The 18,859-nt window shown below is 46.3% G+C and overlaps 1 protein-coding gene across 2 annotated transcripts in view; it reads left to right on the top strand.

Annotated features, from left to right (window-relative positions):
- Positions 1–18,859, top strand: part of ADCY9 (adenylate cyclase 9) — a 48,736-nt gene that overhangs the window by 14,923 nt on the left and 14,954 nt on the right. The window contains exons 2-4 of one of the 2 annotated variants that reach the window (XM_015877395.2): positions 9,146–9,318; positions 13,207–13,311; positions 16,815–17,032. In XM_015877395.2, the coding sequence (XP_015732881.1) occupies positions 9,146–9,318; positions 13,207–13,311; positions 16,815–17,032 (496 nt within the window). The remainder of the gene's footprint in view (positions 1–9,145; positions 9,319–13,206; positions 13,312–16,814; positions 17,033–18,859) is intronic. The other variant, XM_015877394.2, reaches the window with a different exon arrangement.

Below are 18,859 nucleotides of genomic sequence, written 5' to 3'. Positions count from 1 at the left end.
GCTGCGTGCTTCACTTTGCATCTTAATTTCATGTGTCACTTCACAGCAGATGCTTTGGGGAGTAGATCCCTGTGAGTAGGTTTGGCACTTGCTCCCGTGATAGGTGAAATAGTTTGCATGCTCCCAGAACAAATATTTTCTGCAGCCCGTATTTACAGTGATGGTAAACAACGGGCCGTGTGGCCCAGCGCTCCCTGCTGAGCGTGAGCTGTGGCTCTTGGAACAGGTACCTTGTGATTCAAAAATACCGAGTCCTTTCCAATGGCATTTTTTTGTTGTTGTTTTAATACTCCAAAAAAGGGAATGATCAAAGTGCAGTCTGTTCTTTCCTGCCCTTCTAGATATACAAAACAGCTGCAAAGCACAATCAGCTATTGTAGTGATATGTGCCCGAGGTCTATAAATAGATGTAAAGCTTCGGCCTGAACTGTGCTGCTGAGAGGCCAGGGGATTTTTGCCTGGGGTTACCAAACATTCCCTCGCTTGTTTGTGGGTTAGAGCCATAATTTCCCAGGCTGCTATATTCCAATCAAACCTGAATTCAGGAAGACTTTACCATGAAGGCTTTACATGATTTCATTGTTTACAGTTTTCTCGATCCCTGCTGGTTTTCAACCTTTGCTTGCAAAAATTCACGTGTGTTATAAACCTCTAAAGGAAAACTCATAAAATATAGGGGCTAACCATTTAACCAAGGGAGTATCGCTGTGATACACACCCTTAGAGGGAAGCTTCTGGAGATGGGCATGGAGCGTGGTAATCCAAATGCTGTTTCATTGACTGGATGCTCCTGGAAGTGTGCATGGTAGTGGAGATAAGAGCTGTGTGTTCTTTTGAACTGGGAAGCAGGCAGTTGCTTCAAGTACACCCTGCCTGTCTGCAGAAAAAAATGGGCAGTAAAATCGCTACTTGAGCATGTAAAATTGCAGCTCTTTGGGTGTAACCTTTATGCTAAGTACCAGGTGAACCAGGTCATCTCAAGTCTATGTTCTTTCAGTGGCAGGAGTAGAAATCCAGCCCATCACTGTGTATTGTATATATTCCTCCTCAAAGGAAACAGGTGGAAACTGGAACTGAAGATGTTTTATGGCGTGCAGGCAGATTGCAGCACTCAGCCCCATGGAAGATGGGATGCATATAACACCACTGTGCTGAATTGCAGCGGTGGTTGCAGAGTGGGGCTAGGCTGTGGTTTTGGTCAGTTTGTGATTTATGCAAACTGAAGAAGTTCCTCTGTTGAGCTGACCTGCTGTGACCTGCCTTTGTGTGATCAGGGCACCAAAAGGGCTTTTTAAATAGTGTACGATGAAAACTTGGAAATTTCCCTTTTCTTTATGGCTTCTTCTGCAGGATGCTTGAAATCTGACCCAATCCATCGCATGGCACATCTTTGAGACTAAGAGAACTTCACATGGCAGCTGGTTGGCTTCACAGAATGGTGCAGGCTACAGCAGCCTCTGGAGCTCCTGGCCCCAAGCCCTGCTCCCAATGGAGCTGCTGCTGCTCTGTCTGGCTGCCTTGGGAATATATCTGAGGATGGAGGTCCCACAGCCTCCCTGGTGTCCCCTTTCTTAGTGCATCAAGCAAAAATAGACCTAGATGTACTTGAGTAGAACCCAGTGTATTTACTTATTTGCTTTGAGAGCAGCAGCTCTCAAGACGGGGCTTTTTTCCATCCAACTCTATTTGGTTCCTGGTGCTGCTCTGTCCCTCTGAGCCCCTGGAGCATCCACTGCCTGCAGCCCAGCCCGACTGTCATGCTGCTGCTTGCACCCTCCCCTGTTTGAGTTGGCACACGTTTGCCTGAACTTGCTGTACCCTCCAGGAGATAAAGTGGCAGTTTGAAAGCAACGCAGCTTTCCCACCGAAAGATTCTTTGTTTTTCTGCTACATTTTTATTCCAGGTTTCTTTGCTTGCTGGGTTTTTTGCCTCCTGGGGAATGTGCAGCCCCGGCTGAAAGACAAATGCTGTGCCTGTGCCGGGGTGCTGATGGGAGAGCAGGTTTGAAATAATCCATTTCCCTCTAAAGCAAACCACTTCTTATGCTTTTGACATGGAAGATGAAAAGCACACCTCTGTTCAAAGCCAGAGCTCGCTCCTTAAGATTCTGACAGCTTCATAGATTTTAAAGGAGGCTGCATATGCTTCATATGAGAAATTCTGTAACACTGTGTCGTTTCCATACACTGTATATCCTTTGGGTTCTCCAAACAGGACATCCAGTTGAGTAATGCCTTCGGTAGATGGCTGTGACTCAGTGGAGCCCTCCAGTAACTATTGGGAAAGCATTTCCTTTCTCAGCTATAAGCTTATGTGCTCTTGTTCCATTTTCCCAAGTGAACTCTGGTATGAAATCCCAGCGGCCTGGATCGATGAGAAATTAAAATGGACTTTTTTAGACCCAGCAGCTGCTTGGAAAGAAGTCACTGAATTATGGGTTAGTGCAGGCAGAAACGAGGGGAAGGCTGAGACACAGACTTGTGTGGTTGAGGATTTGGTGCTGGCAATGGGGATATGTGTCCTGGGTAACCTGTACACTAACCTGGAAGCCATGTGCTCTCTTTAAATTCATCTCATGAGATCGGTGCCTTTATTGTCACTCCATCAGTTCTTTAATTCCAGATTCCTGGAAGGAACGTGTGCAAACTGAAAGGAGGTTTTAATGCCATTGGTTTTCCTGTTTTGAAACCTCCCATGCATCTCTGTTGGTTTCACAGCTGTAATATTCCAGATATTCAGCTGCTTTTAAAACAAGAGATGGGGCTGCTTAGCTTGTGGAGGTGCTGGAAAGTGCCAGCGCTTGGTTCTGCAGGGCTCCCTCAGCATCAAACAGCGCGTGCAAATGAGAAGGCAAGAAAAAGCTCTCTCCTTCTCATTCAAACAAGCTCATGGTGTTTCTTAGATTAGATAACAAGCAATTCTTTTTTGTTTTCTCCTCAAAGTTATCAGTTTAACAAAAAAATAATGCATGTATATATGCTTTTTGTGATGAGTAAGCTAAAAACCACCGTGATTCACCAGGTTTCCTCTGAAACCCCAATCCCTGCCCTCAGGGAGGGAGCAATCCCACAGAATGCCTTGGTCTCCATTGAGGAATTTTGTTTTTGAATGCCTGGGTCGTAGTGGCTCTGAGGAGATGCTCAGCCTTCCTCGGGCTTCTGTCAGCATTGCTTTCCTATGTAGGCATTGCTGGGCAGGGGATGCACTCATTCCCAGCATTTAACAAAGTGGCATCGAAATATCTGAACGTAGTCAGTGCGGTCATTTGAATCTTGGAACAAACCAGCCTTGTAAAATAGGGATAGGAACATGCTTGAGTGCTGGGAGGGTAAGGGTAGCATTGAAGTGTCTGCTTAGGAGTTGTATGTATTGTTCATTGAAGGGATGTTGCTTTGCCCATAAATGATTCCTGAATCTCACTGTGGAGCAGAAGAGGCCTGATCATGTTTGCTTTTACTGTAATGAATCCCTAAATGTGTGTTTCTGTCTTTGCAAAACATGAAGCATTCAGCATGTCCCAAAACTTGTCTTGCACGCTGGTTTGCATCAGAGTGCTCAGGGTGGTCAGTTCCGAGCATGCAGTGTAAGCAGAATCGTTTGTGTGGTGCTTCTGCAGGTCTGAGGTGCCTCTTGTTCAGAGCTGGAGACTGGAGCTTTATTTTGGGGAGGGCTCAGGTGTTTGGATCTGTTGGTCATGGGGTGGTGGTGAGCTGCTGAAAGGGCTGATGCCCTGTGCTGGGAGACACAACACTCACTATCTGGCAGCAGTTGCTCCTCAGCAGAGTCTCTCAAATGATTCTATCCTTTGTGCTGGGAGGGCTTTGAATGCTCCTTGCTTGGAGTGTGCAATCAGACTGAAAACAGAGCTGTGTGGTGATGTGTGCTTAAATGATGGCAGCGCTCCTTCCTTCCCCTCCTTACCTGTGTTTGCCATAACAATATATAGGAGCTGCACAAAGTACCTCCTGCAGCACTGCTATTTGCATTTTATTTTTCAGTACTGAATTAGCAACCGTTTAAAACCCCAGACCATGTGTAAACAAGCGGTGCACGAGCTATTCATAACAGCTCCCCTTGAATCACAAAAGCCTGCCTGTATTGCACAAGGCATGGTGCAGGGGTGGCACTGTGCCATGCCTGCACCCAGCAGTGCACCATCACTTCCACGGCTCTGCTCTGTTGCAGCCCACCTGCATGGGGGGGCCCTGAGGGCAGCAGTGGTGCTGACACCACTGCCTGCAGCACCCAGCTCAGATTGCCTTGTGGGGAGAAAGATGGACTTAGCTGTGAAATGCAAACTTACTTCTTTAGGTTTAACCCCCCCTAAGGATGCTTTCTCTATCGTTCTGATGCTGACTTTGGATAATCAAGTTAACAAACCTTTTCTCAGTGTCACTTTGGTGAATGCGCTTTGCTCAAAGTTCACGCCATGTTTTCATTGTCCAAAGGATGTTTCTGACTTGTTCTCTCAGGTAAATGCTTGAGGGGATCTTCCTTGAGACACTGAGCAGGTGGGAGGGAGGCAGTGCTCACATTGCCCAGAGCTCTGCAGTGCTTTCCCTGCTGCAGTCATTGCTGCTTTCTGCAGCAGAAAGATCTGGCACGGTGCACCTGTGGGTGTCCAGTACTGATACGAGGGGGCTCATTCTTACCCCTGAGTGATGGATATTCGGGAACTGTAAAGTTAGAGCTCTCCTATTTGCGGTCACAAGATCCCTGTGATGATCTATTTTCACGACCTAAGCAAAAACATTGGAGCGTGCTGTGTGCTTTCAATACCGTTCGATGCGTTGCTTGGAAAAAACAATGATTAGAAAACAGCTGATGGGAGTATTGCATCTGTTTGTTGTATGGGTTTTTTTTTCCTTACCTTCTAAATGTCAGGTTGCCATTTGTTACCAGTCTTCAACCAAAAAGTGGCAGCATGTGCAGAGCCCACCAGCCCCTGATTTGGTTGTGGTGTGTGCATGGCAGCCAGCCTACCCGTGTGCTGTGCTGCAGGGGGAAGTGACTGCCTGCCTGCGGCCCTGTCAGCACACAGACTGCAGCCGTGAGACAACAGAGGCTTCTCAAATCTTGTTTGCTGCATTCTCTTGTCTGGATTCTATTAAAACTCTGTTAGGACCAGGAGCCACAACAGCTCGCTCCGTTACCAAGTGCCTGGATGGGCCCAGTTGCATCACACTATTGTTTCACCCTGGAGTCCTTTCCGTGCATTGTACACACTTGCTTTGCTTCCTTTCTAAAATGCCCATGGCAAGGATAGGTGAAATTTTCCAGTGTGGAACTGCTGATTACTTTCTGCCAGGCCATGCTGCTTTGGTCTAAAAGAAATCAATTCCCATCCCCAACCATCCTGGAGCTGCCTGAACTTTTGCTGGAGTCCCTTTCTGCCCGCCCCAGACTGTGCCTCCAGCACTCAGAAGCAGCCGGGCTCCTCTATGCTTGGTTGGCTCTTGCTTTGGCAGCTGTTGGGTACCAAAATGGCATCATTGCTCACCATGCTCATTCCTTCCCACAGGGTGCTGTGGTCAATAAGTGTGAAAATTAAAACCAATAAGATAACAGGAGATGCTTATTAACAGGTGTAATCAAATCATGGAATTTGTCATTCTAAAGCTGAATAGAGTCCAGGGCTGCAGCAGGGTGTCCGGGAGCACTGAGTGGTGTGGGCACAAGGCAGAGAGCATATGGAGCAGCTCATCCCCAGTACACGGCATGTAGGAATGCTGTGCATCTCTGAAGGTTTGTGAGGAATCCTTAGGACAGAGATCATGCATTACCTGCAACACTTTCATAAGTGGACTGGACCCCTGGATTCTTGTGCAGAGCACCCAGGCAGGACTACCAAATCCCCATCCTGCCTCTTGATGGAAACCTATGCTTCCTTCCCCTAAGTGTGGCAGGCAGACGGTGTGCTGGGTGAGTAAACCAGCTGGAAGTGAGGTGGGTGAGCTCTCACTGCCCACCGTGGTTGCTGATGCTCTATCAGCAGACTGATGGAGCAGCAAACAGACAAACGCAGCCCTACAGCTCTCATTGCTGATCAGTCCTGCTCGCCATCCCACCTTTTATTTTTGCAGTCCAGTTTATAAAAGCTTTTCTAAGTTCATTAGTGAGCTGTTTGGTGGGCAGCAGCCTCCTGCTAGCAGCACAGCTCCAAATGCATGCACTGGATTCAGGTATGAGGCTCCCACTTGCAGCTTGCAGATATCAAGTACCAAAACTGCACACGTGTTGTTGATCAGCGTATTCCAAGCCCGTTGCTGTCTGTTAGCTGATCAGAAGTAAGTGTTCTGCTAAACAAAGGCACAAGGATAGCAGTGGTTTTCCATAACACAGAAGACGCCTCTGATTTCCCCGTCTCTTTGCAATTCTTCTGGGATTATGAAGATAGGTTTTGGCGTTTTGTTTTTGGGGAGTTTCTTTTGTATTTCCAGCCTGAAAAGTTCTGTTTCTTATTATCATTGTTTCTACTTTCCAGAGGCCTAAGATAACAAGTTGGCTCATAAATTCCATTCTAAGTTTAGCCACAGGAAATGTTGCTCCATACATTCAACGTGTGCTGTTCCAGGTAGGCCGGTTTGTTAGAGTGCAGTCGTGTATTGCAGCGGGAGATGTGTCCCATAGGTTTGTCAGGGGACCTGCTGCAGCCTTACAGCTCCCTTGAATTCACACTGTACCTATAGATCTTCACATCTTTACAAAAAACAATAGTTTCTGCAGCAGTCACACCCCTGATTTTCAATTGGAGTTGTGTGTTCCTTGGCACTGCCCTGGGTTCTGCTCTGAAGATGCCCATTTGGCTCATTGTGAGGGAGCCTGGGTGCTCTACAAGAGGTGAAAGCTTCATCCATTGGTTCCTCAGGCTGAGCGGGGTTTGATCAGCAGCTCCTTTGGGTGCCTGTGGTAATAATTGCAGTCAGTATTTGATCTTCTAGAGCATTAAATTGAATGGCAGCATATTTTATGTTACAAGGAAACCCCAGTGCAGGTCATGGTTCCCTTTCTCTGCAGTGGCAGGTGCTGGATGGCAGCTCCTTCACTCCTATATTCGGGGCTGAGTAAGGAGATGGTGACTTTGAAGGAAAGACTTTGCACTGTGTTTTATCAAAAAGTGAAAGCAAGAAATGATGGATGGCAAAGAAGTGTAACCCAAAAGTGAGTGAGAACCAATGAGTTTGGGAAGAAAGGAGCAAAATCTGGCTCCCAAATGCTCAGCTTTCTGCATGAGCTGCCTATACGCTGCTAGGAGCTTGTATCAGAGTTGTACCAAATGGCTGTTAAATGACTGAGATAGCAGGCCTGTGGTTGCTGCAGGCTGGGGCAGCTCTGCAGATTCCATCTGTGGATAATGCAGAAGCAGAGGGCTATGGAAACAGAGCTCAATTAACTGTTTTATGAACTTATGCTTAGTAATTATTTGCAAAGAAATGTGACTAAGTGATTAGAGTGCATGGATTCTTAAGGGAAACTAATGGGAAGTTGAATAATGAAAGAGAATCATTAATATAAAGCCTTTTAGCAAAGGGGGCATGGCTGGTTTGATGCAGGGCCTATTGCTCTGCTGGAGGGGATGCCCCAGCCTTACAGACAGAGCTCTGCTGGGGGCTGTTCTGCACACGAAGGGTTTCAGAAGCATTGGGACCAGCTGCCCCTGAGACCCCATTGCCCTGTATGGGGGATACACAGGGCTCTGAGCACCAGTATGTGACCACATGGGTGTCAGTTCTTGCATGGACTGGGCTGGAGGTGCTGGGAATTGCACAGAGGAGCTGAAAAACTGCTATCAGGCTGCCTGACTTATTTTTATTGGAAAGCTTACAGACAAAGCGCTGTCTGTGTTACGTGTCACGGGTGAAAAAATGTTTATGGGATCTCTAAAGAAAGTTTTAAGAGAATGACCTTTATCGTAACGTCAGCTGCTATTGGAACAGAAAGCTGCTGCCTTCCGAGGGCTGGAGCACGCTGTGTTTGCTTCCAGGTTTCATCCTGTGGAAGGAGGATGCTGAATGCGGTTAGTTGCTAGGAGAGCCTTGTGTGTGAATGGGAGCAGGGGCAGACATCCCATAATGGGAAATGTGTGGGGATGGTTTGAGCCCAGTGCGGAGCCAGCAGCCATGGTGTCAATGGAGCTTCCAGTGATGGGCAATGAACATTCAGCTTTGGGGTGGCATGGGACACCACCCAGGGGGCAGTGCCATGCGCCAGCCTGTACCACAACCCAGGGGCACTGCTCAGCTCTGAGCTGATGCCTTCCACATCGCCAGAGCAGGGCAGTGTCCATCCATACGAGGTGGGAGATTTCCCACATGATGGCAACAAAACCGACCCATTTCAGCACAGGAAGAGATGTGATTAGCAGCCCTTTAGGTTTTGTGCCTGGACAAGGGAAAGGAAATAAGGACTATTCTGAACAAGACTCAGATCCTTGTTTTTTGAGCAGGCTTTTGGTGCAGAGCAGCCTGGTACAGCACAGTATTTACCGGTCTGGCCTTTAATAAGGGATCTGGCTTCCAATTATGCTTCAGCTCATGCAACAGTTGCAGGGTGTGCGTGTGGGCGTGAGAGATTGAGTTTGTTCTTTAGAAATGTGAAGTCTGCTCTGACTATGAAAACCCGTCAGAATTTCTAGCGCTGAAACGCCATTTCCTTTTCCAAGCATTGAGGGAGCTTTGCCACATCCCTGCAAGAAATGGAGAGCGCGAGGGGGGGAACACACACTGCTTTGCAAAAGTGCAATGTCGGTCCAGACCTCGCTATAAAAAAAAGGCTTCAAACCCTTTTCCAAAAGTAAAGAGTTAATGTCTCAGCTCAAATTACAGCTTGGAAACCAATGCCTAAAGCCCAAGCTCTTTTTTCCAGTGTCTGAGTGCAAATGGAGTAAAGCAGGCATGTGTCAGGCATGGCTGCTGCTGCGGGTCCCAGTCTCTGCGATCTGGGGCAGCAGATGTTGGGCAATCCTGGTTGTCACTGCTCTGCACAGAATGTCTGTGTTCCTGCTGCCTGTTCCCTGGTACTCCTTCTGTGCTGTTCCCGAGCCTCCGTCGTGCTTTGATAGCAACTGTATTTCTTATTTGACAAGTCCAAAGTAGTGTTATTTTTGTCTTCCCGTGGTTCTCACTGTTTATATCTTTTTTCTAGGACTGAAGACCTATCTGATCTCTGGTCAGAAGGTGAAGGAACCCCAGTGCAGCTGCTCGCAAGCCTTGCTTCCCAGCTTGGAGGCTGGGGATGGAGCCAGGATGCAGGCAGCTCCCTCGGCTGAGAACGCCACTGACTCCACCAAGGCTCTAAAACACGTGGAAAAGCCAAAGGTGAGTGATTGATTCAGAGGGCTCAGGCTGCGCCATGAGAGATGTTGGATGGGGAAACCTCACCATTTTGCTCATGAGTTGCTTGCTCTATTTATGTACTTTCGTATGTATATATATGTATATATATACATACAAAATTTAGCTTCAGGAAAAAAAACCTGAAATGTTTAGGCAATTGACAATCAATCTTGAAAGTAAGGTGGATGTTTCTGAAAGGTGTTTTCATGTAAATGATTTCCTGACTCTGTATTTCAGGACTGAGGTCGGGCTGCTTCTTCAGTGGTCTTGGTATTACGGGGAAAAGAATCTCTAGCAATGATTTTCTATTTGCTGTACTCTGCTTCTGCCTTTCCTTTATAAGGTGTGCTGTGAACTTGGGAACCTTTCTGTATGATCCTGCAGCTGATATAGCCACTGAAAGATAATAAGGATGGTTTGTGTTACAGAAGAGCATGTTCTGGTAGGCTGTTGTATCTGCTTGCTCTAGAAAGCTATATACAGGATGGAGGGCAATGATTGTATGGATACAGCTTAAGGAGTTGATGTCATTTTGTTATGTTCTCACCTCTCACGAGAACTCTTGACAAGGAAATCTGTGAAACAATGTGTATTGCTCCGGAGCTTTGCTGTTACTCTCAGTCTTCCCAAACAACAGATGCAACTGTTCTCTGTGCTGAGTCCTTGGTGTTGGGTTGCTGAGTGGGGCAATGGAGTAAAAACACTTGATCACGAGCGTGACAAGCTGGAAGGCTGGTCCAAAGGTATGGTCCAAAGCTAAACAAGCTCCTGACAGAGCAGACCAGGACTATATAGATACAGAAGGCAACTGGCCTTCTCTGTGTCTAGGCGAAGTATAGGCTGTATGTGGTTTGACTGGTCCCAGGTTGTTGGCAATACCTTTCTACTTCTACTCCCATGTTAGAATGGGGGTGGCACATTTGCATCCTTCAGGCAGTATCTTGCCAGCTGTCTCTTGAAAACTATGAGCAAAAGAGGCAGGAAAATGCATCGTGGAGCGTTTAGTGCTTGTCCATACAGGTAAGTCTCTGTGCTGTGAGGTGCATGGCTGTGCAGAGGTCCTGTGCAGCTGATCTGTTTCTGGAGTGGAAGGAACTGGACAGCCCCAAGTTCATGTTGTTGAGATGCCCATCAATGAAGCATGAGAGCAAGAGGAGTGATTAAATGCAGCAGTGAGACTGGAAGTGCTGTTGGTGAGAAAACAAGTGCGCCTTGTTAGCACCAGACAACAAAGCAAGCTTTGGTCAGAAGGCAGTGAAACTGCAGCAGAGTTCAGTGCTGAGCTGCCTGCAGCTGGGACCTGCTAGGGTTTGTTATGTATTAACTTGTGGTCCTTGTTCAGATGACCCAAGTCCAAGATGTAATCTGGTGTTAAGAATCAGCTTGCCTTCTGGTTTCTGCTTTCCAAAACAGGGAGGACTTAGTCTGCAGAAGGACAGGTAACAGAGATGTTGCTGTTCCAGCAGTGTGCCGTGCTGGGGCGTGCTGTTGGCTCGTGCTTTGGTTGCTGCTTGTCACCTCCCTGCCTTTTTCTGGTCTGGGACGCCCTGCTTGGGTGTTAATTGCTGCTTGAGTGCTGATGCTGGTCTTCTGCACTGCAAAAGTGCAAACATGGTGATCCAGATAAGTGAAGGAGAGGCTCAAATTGGCTGTTCAAGAGGGAAAATTGCTTCAGAAGAGCATCTAGGACAAATGCCAGCTCAGTTTCAGCCTTCTCAGATACCCTGGGCACCACTGTGCTCCTGTTGCAGTAAATCTATGCTTGTGTGCGTGTCATTCTGTTCATTGCCACGAGTTCTGGGGGTGTTACAGTGATTTCACTGGTGGCCAGACAGCCTCAAAAGCAGCGGGCCTGCTTCCCCAAAGGACATTGCTGGCGTGAATTCTGAATGGACTGCAATTTGCCTTCCCTTATGGTTTGAGGAGCATCCCTATAACACACACCACAAAATGCATCAGAACGTGGTAGTGTAACGTAGAAGCAATCACGTGAGTGGTGATAATAATAATAAATCATTATTATTCATTATATATGATATGTACAATATATGTATTTATATATGAGAGCGTGTAAGATCCACAAAGAACAACTGTGCCATTTAATTACAGTTCACGCACAGCTTTTTGAAAAGGAGTGGGTTTCTTTCTTACAGTGTTTTTCCTTTGAAACCTGCAGCCTTCTGGTGGGGTCTGGAGGGAGAATTTGCAGAAGAATCATGATAATTTGCAAAAGAATCATGACTTACACGCCAACTGTTTTAAATACAAAGCTGTAAACAGTGTCAATGTGGGAGGAGATGACTCCAACTCTGCGAAAGAGACTTAAGAAGGAGGGGCGAAATTACAGGCAAGCTGAAATATTTCTGTTTCCAAGGGAGTGAGTGGCCATATTGGATGAGAAGGATGACTTCACATTTTGGGTTGAAACAGAACAGAACAATGTTCTGTTGGACAAGATCTGTTGAGGAAGGTCGGGAAGGAGAATGCAACAGTAATTGATCCATGACAGGAATTGTATTTCTACCTCTCTTCCACCGTGTCTGCGTTTAACTGGACTGCAGATCTCATGGCAGTATGGATAGCAACGAAAGGCGAATTCTGGGACGTGCAGTTGGGTACATAATTAAAACAGTGAGGAAAGGTGCTAAAAATGGAAGTCTTTATTAGCAGCTGGTTTTTGTGTGAGAACGCCGTAACTTGCTTAATCAAGTATTGTGTTTTTTACCACTTGGGTATCAATTTATTTTCCCTATCATATATCATGAAATCCCATACTTGGCTGGGATCGTAGGCTGTCGGTGTGAAAACAGAAGGTGCATTTGCTTGTCTTGGTGTTTGCTGAAAGTGCATTGCTGAATTATTCATTGTGACTAGGCCACATCCACAGCAGGCTTGTGTCAGCATCTGAAGCAGAGAATGAGGCTCATGATGTTGACTTGGCCACGTGGCATAACTCAGGTTGCCTCCTTTCAAAAGATCAGGCTTGTTTTCTGGGGTTGTTGTCTCCTGGTGTAACCCCAGGAGCTAAGCACATAAATTGGTCCCCCTGCTTTATGTCAGCATCATTCCTTGGTGACAAGGAAGTTTCTCAAGAGCATAGGAATCAGATGGAGTGTCCCTCTCATGCAGTGCTCTGCCTGTGTGTGGCAAGCATGGGATTGGGGTTTGAAGGACTTTGCAAGATGAGGTGTGGGCTTAATTCCTCTAAAGGTCATCGTGTTTTAATCCAGCGAGGTAGGTTGTTTTAAAAGCCAAACCACATTTTAGATTGCTTCCAAAACGCAGAACCTGCAAGTCCTGATGATTTTGCTTTCCTTGTTTCCTGTATGTTTGGGCAATGTTTGGCTTCAACAGCATTCCACAGCCAGAGCTCCACTCCCCATGTGTTGCAGAGCCATATGAGAAAGTATCACCCTTTATTAATTTCAGATGTGTTGCTTTCCATTTCTCTTTGCCATTTCTAGTGTACCGTGGTGTTCTTTGTTTGACTGTGCTGCCTTTTGTGCTAAGTCTTCCCTTATAGCCGGTCATAACGCCATTCAGATCCTCCTGCAGATACTTTTTAGATGAGATAATTGCACTTTGGTCACTGAAGGGTATTTTGTTCTTGTTGGGGTGGTCCTTCACCGTTAAGCGGTGGTTCCAGTAAAGCTTTCCTGGATCAGGCTTAGCTTTACTAAACAAAAGATCTATGATTTGTTTTTTGAAATGGATTCTGGTCCTTTAAAATTCTCTTCCCCTCTTCCCTTTCTTTTGCTTTGTTTGTCTTTTATCCATGCAGCAAGCATACAAGTGGGCCGCATTAGAAATTGCATAACGTGACGAGGACACCAGAATGTTCCCAGCTAAATTCTTTTTGTCTCCTTGCAGCCTTGCCCTTCATGTAGTACCACCCTTGTTCCCCACTGCGATGTCAGCATAGACGAAGGAGCTATCCAAAATGGTTGTCAGGATGAGCATAAAAACAGTACAAAGGTAATTTAAGTGTTTATTGCTTCCCTTCTTTTCCCTCAGTTCTCTGCTTCTTTTAGCTGCCTCCTTTTTGCATCGCCATTCCTTTAGTCAAGCCCTTCAGCAGCAGAACCAGTTTTGAGTAGTTGTTTTCCAAATGTTAGTTGGGCTCCCCCCTCCCCCCCCAAATTTGTCAGAAGAATTAGTGATTTTCTGAGCCCATTCTGATGCTGGGATGGACCTAAAGTTGGGACTCTAATCTATGCTGAGAGTAGCCAGGGAAAGAGGTACAAAGAACACTACTGCTGCCTGTTGCTTATGCTGGTCATCTCTATGTCACCCAGCCACACATCCCCACCAGTGTCTTGTCAGTGTTCCCCATTTCATAGCTCTAAAAGAGTCATTCCTGTTCATGCACACAGCAGAAATTCATAACTCCCTTCATATCCTTTTTTTTCTGACAAATACAGCATCTTACATAGTCACCGTGCTGCTGCAAAGGTTGTTTTCTGTGCTTGTTGCTTAGATATTCTCAATGAAACAACCCACTCTCTCTACAGTACCAGACGCTGCCTGTTTGTCGCCTTGTTCCTGGCCTTCGTAGTCTCCCTGCTCTCTCCTTCTAAAAAATGGAGCTGCTGCTTAAATGCAGGCTGGTGGTAAATGCTCATCAGCTCTCTGTTAGGCTTGGAGATAAGTTTAATGCTTTCCCTCGCTGGGGAGATTCACTTTATAAACATGCTCAGAGATTGTTATCTGGTTGTTTTTCTTCCCGTCTGTCTGTAAAACTCCACTTTGTGTATAGTGCTAATGGAAAACGTGCCAGCGTTTATGTAAATGGTATGTAGCACAGTAGGCCGTGTTCTCTGCTGGGGTTCCTAAGAAACAGCTTAAGGAAAAAAAAATAATCCCTGTGGCTCTGACTGAAGATGGAGCAGAGTGGCCAGAAGGTACAGGGCTCTGAACAGCACATCGTCAGGGCAAAAATGCTGTGGGAGACCTTCCCAGGCTGCTGAGGTGGTGAGAAGGAGATGCTGCCACCCTCATGCCTGGGGTCTGCAGGAGCTTACTGCTCACAGATTGTCCTCTGCTACCAACCACCTAATGTGTCATACGTTGCCTTCACCAGAATTATTCTCTGAAGTTTCTTTCTGCTGCAGCTACGTTATCCTCCAGTATGTTAATGACTGAGTCATCAAACTTTGTTTGGAACTCTGTGCAGCACTAAATAAATGCTGGTGGTTTCACTGGAAGAAACAAGCTAGTGGAGACCAGTGATGTGGCCCTCCTGTATTTGCAGGTTGTGTAGTGCTAGTCCAAACCTGGAGCAGGATAAATGGGCATTCCATAAAGCCTGGGATGCCCGTTCAAACAGAAGCCTATGGAGCAGCCCCATGTGCAGTGTTGCTGCAGCATTGGATATACAGATCTCTGCAGTCTCAGCTCTCTTAGGAAGAGGAGCCATCAGCTCCCTTTGCTTATCTCTGTTCTCCCCCCTCTCTGCATTGCTGCGCCTGGTCCCACATCATTCACATCCCTTCTGATTCTCTCATCTCCGAAAATGATGTTAACCACTTCTCAGGCCTTCATAGAGCCACGGAATGGCTTGGGTTGAAAGGTACCTCAAAGACCATCTAGTCCCAGCCCCCTGCCTCATACAGCTTTGCTGGTGACTGAATGAGACACTCAATCAGGTTGCCCAGAACCACATCCAACCTGGCCTCGAGCACCTCCAGGGATGGATCCCAGTGTCCTTTGAAGCCCCCACGTCTCTTCAGAAGAGGAGGTGATCCCGTGCTCAGCACAGCTGAAAGCCTGTTGCCATCAGGAACCACAGCAATGCAGGAGCGAGCAGCACTTATTAAGTAGGGATTTTCTTCTTACACACAAGCACTTTCAAACTCTAATCCCCTCCCGTTAAGATTAACAGAGTGGAGACAGCACAGGAAAACCTTGAGCTGACCGAAGGAAGAATTTTCTTAGGGATTTGAGCCTTTGCCAAAGAGCTGAAGAGAAAAGGCCAAGAGAAGTCCATGCTGACCTTCTGTGAAAGAGCAGACGTTTCTGCTGCATCCTTCAGATGAGCTCAAAGAACGGGCAGGGAAGGAAACAGCACACGTAGCTTTTCTTTGAGCTGCACAGACAGAAAATGGTATTTCCTCTCTTACTGCTTTTCAAGCAGAGCAGCTCTTCTCTGCTCGTGGAGATGTTCTGCTGCTGCTGTCTGGTACCTTCACTGGTTGTTATTTATGAGAGAAGTGAGGCATGAAGGCTTTTAACATGCACAAAATGAGCTCTTGTTGTGGTTGTTCAGCTAGAAAAGTGGATACCAGAAATGCTTATGTTAAAAGAATGGTTTTTGGTTGTCACATCTTCCTGTCAAAAAATAGGAAATCCTATATTAACAGTTGCACATTGAGCTGTACCTGCCCGTGTTCGTGTCCCTTGTGTGATTTACACCATAGAGACACGAGGAGCTTCAATTAATTTTGCATGGCCGTAAACCAGATATTTCTCAACTCTCGAACATATTTCAGTGCGTGATGGGGTGATGTGATATTTATGGTCACCGAGGGACATCCAAGAATAGTCTTCTGGAGGAGCTGCGCTGCCTGCAGTGCGGGCAGCAGCGAAGAAACTTCTGTCAGGAGTGGGCATGGAGATGGGGATGGATGATATGTGGGAAATGATAAGACGTGGAGAGGGGAGATGAGCGCTGCGATATGCTAAGTTTGGTACATGTTTGCTTTGGGAAGTTATAAAACGATCCTGACTAACGGCAGCTCCCTTTCATTCCAGCCATGTTTAGTTGTCTGATTTCCTGGATCAGCTTCAGTGCATTACAAAATGTAAAGGAAGGAACTGCGAGTTCCATGAGGGGGAGAAAAAAAAGAACATTTTTTGGCTGAAACTCACTTCGATCCTGAAAGGAATGAAAGCAGGCTCGATAATACTGCGTGTTTAAGGAGTCTTGCAAGCTGGTGTCTAAACTCAAAAATACATTATCAGTGCAATGGTAAAAGAACTGCACCTCAGTGAAGGTGTGGCTTTGGCAGGGTGGTTTTTTGCAGGATAACAAGCTGCATGAAGAGGCTGTTCTCATAGGGCTGGTTCTGCTCATGGGAGAGCTGCAGAAGGGGCAGCAGAGGGGTTGTCTCATGGTCTGGGGCAAGATAGCACTGTTCATTTGGGCATTTAAGGAGACTTGAGCAGAAGATGAGTGAATGAAGTTTAGGCTTGTGGTTGGTCTCCACTGTGTATGTGAATACGTGCTTTGTTTTCTGGTGCCTTGTGAAGGGGGACATAGAGGGCAAAAGGACAAGACCTAAATAGACTAAATAGACCTGAATGCCCTTCTGGCAGATGGGTGACTCCAAGGCACGTGGAGGGAGGTCTTTGGCATGACCAGGTAAACATTCTATGTACTAAGGGGAAAGCTCCTTTTGACTTTAGCTCCATTTAATTTATCCTGTCTTTTTTCTCGGCCACTCATGTTCCCTGTGTCTGTTTTGCTTTCTGTCGTGCAGGCTCCAGGAGGACATAGTCCAAAGACTCAGAATGGACTTTTGAGTCCTCCACAGGAAGAAAAGCTGAGCAACAGTCAAACCTCGCTTTATGAAATGTTGCAAGAGAAAGGAAGATGGGGAGGAGTGAGTCTGGATCAGTCGGCTCTCCTCCCTTTGAGGTTCAAAAACATCAGAGAAAAGACAGATGCCCACTTTGTGGATGTGATTAAAGAGGACAGGTAAGGAAAACACTGCACGTTGTAGAAGTGTCTGAAGGAGAGAAGGCATTAAGAGGGGTCCCAGCTACATAACCAGCATTTGTGTGCTTTTTGTCTCACGTCAATAGTTGTTAACATAACATATAACATAGTTCATCATTCTTCTTCCATGCGATTAGACAGACATTCATCCTTTGAGTCCTTGGAAATGAAAACTCATCTTTCAATGACTTGTCCCGAAGTTGAACTCTTTATAATGAGTTCTTCCCAATACAGATATGACGTACCTTCATCTGTGATTAAAAGCAACACATAAAAGCACAGAACTCACATTTTAGCATAGCAAGGGAGCGACATCTGATAATGTTGTGTGGCAAACTGCTGCCTGGAAGTCACACTTGCACATAGAGTTACTAGGAGTGAAAACTAAAACGCTCTTCAAACTAAAAGATTTCTTCTGGGCAGAGGAAAATACCTTGTCCAGAACTCAGCAGTGTGTGCTTTTGTAAACACGCAGCTGTACCTCCCTTATTGTGGCAGTGATTTGATGGGATCAGCTGAACCGATAACGTAGCTCTGTTATTATTTATGACTGTTCTTATTTTTGCTTCGCTGCTTCCACTCAATTAGGGACATCTTATCTAAATACCCTTGAAGCTGTGTGCTCACATTTACTCCTGGCTGTGTGGAGCAGCGACAGTGTTGTCTTAATTGAAAACATGAGCAAAGTGGAGAGGAATGAGAGATGGGGACTCCAGTCCCTCCCCAGTCTCTTCTAGTTTGTTCTTCCACACTCCCTTTCTCCTAGGGGCAGCTTCAGTAAGAACTCAGGTTTCTTTTCATGTGTGTGCTCTGTCCTTAATGGTCAAGAGTAGGTGCTTAGCTGATGGTTTGGAAGGCAGAATGATTGTGAAAGTTGGAATGTTTGCAGAAATCAGGAAGAACAAATAGGATTTTTGTTTAAAAAGTAACCAGCGTGTGGCCAGTTTGAAGGTACAGAGGCAGGTTAATGCCATTGGGCTGCTAAAGATACCCACCTCCAGCCCTTGGGTTCCTGCAGCTTTCCTCCTCCACGTATAAAATAGGTACTTCCTTCTCGTTTGGCAAAAGGAAGCGGTGGGATGGGGATTTGGCATCAATCAAAGCCTTTTTTTGTTGTTTTTTTTCTCAATTATATATCATCATTACCATATTAAGTGGGCCATCTCTTGTTGCCAGGGAAACTTCTCTGCCGAGTTCAGTTCATGTAAACATAACTTTCCAAAAATAATCTCTGGATTAATTAGGCCTATTCCAAATGGTTGAAGTTTACCGTTTTAAATCGGCCCTTTTTAACGTTTCTTGATGTTAAGTTATATGTGATGAGTCATTTACAAAACATTCTTGATCCCCTGCTGTGAGATGAAACCTGGCTGGTCTCAGATGGAGTCCCAGTGAGGATGCTTGAATGGGAAATAGGAGTTTTGTGGGGCAGGGTGGTGACATCCAAACTTGGTCGCCTTTCATGAGGATTGATGTCATTCACAGCCATCAGTGAGGGAATTGCTGCTTTGCTGTTACATCACTGCAGAGCCCCCAGCAGCACATGGGAGCTTCTGCTCACACTGGGAGCACTCCATGCCCTGTTGCACAGCACAGATGTGCTGATCTGCAATGGAAATGGTGCATGGCATTAACAGAAGATGTCTAACCCAGATATGGTGATGAGTTGTATAAATTAATCATGCAGGCTTCCTGCACAGCTGGGAAGAGGTAAACACATCTCAGGGCTGAGCTGGAAGCCTGTGTGCTCCTGAGTGCGGGCAGGAGCTGGGTGCTGCCGGCATTCATCGTGCTGCAGCAATGCAT

Source organism: Coturnix japonica, chromosome 14 (assembly GCF_001577835.2).
Source record: "Coturnix japonica isolate 7356 chromosome 14, Coturnix japonica 2.1, whole genome shotgun sequence".
NCBI lineage: Eukaryota > Metazoa > Chordata > Aves > Galliformes > Phasianidae > Coturnix > Coturnix japonica.
The sequence above is the reverse complement of the archived record's forward strand: the minus strand, read 5'-3'. Positions and strand labels throughout refer to the sequence as shown.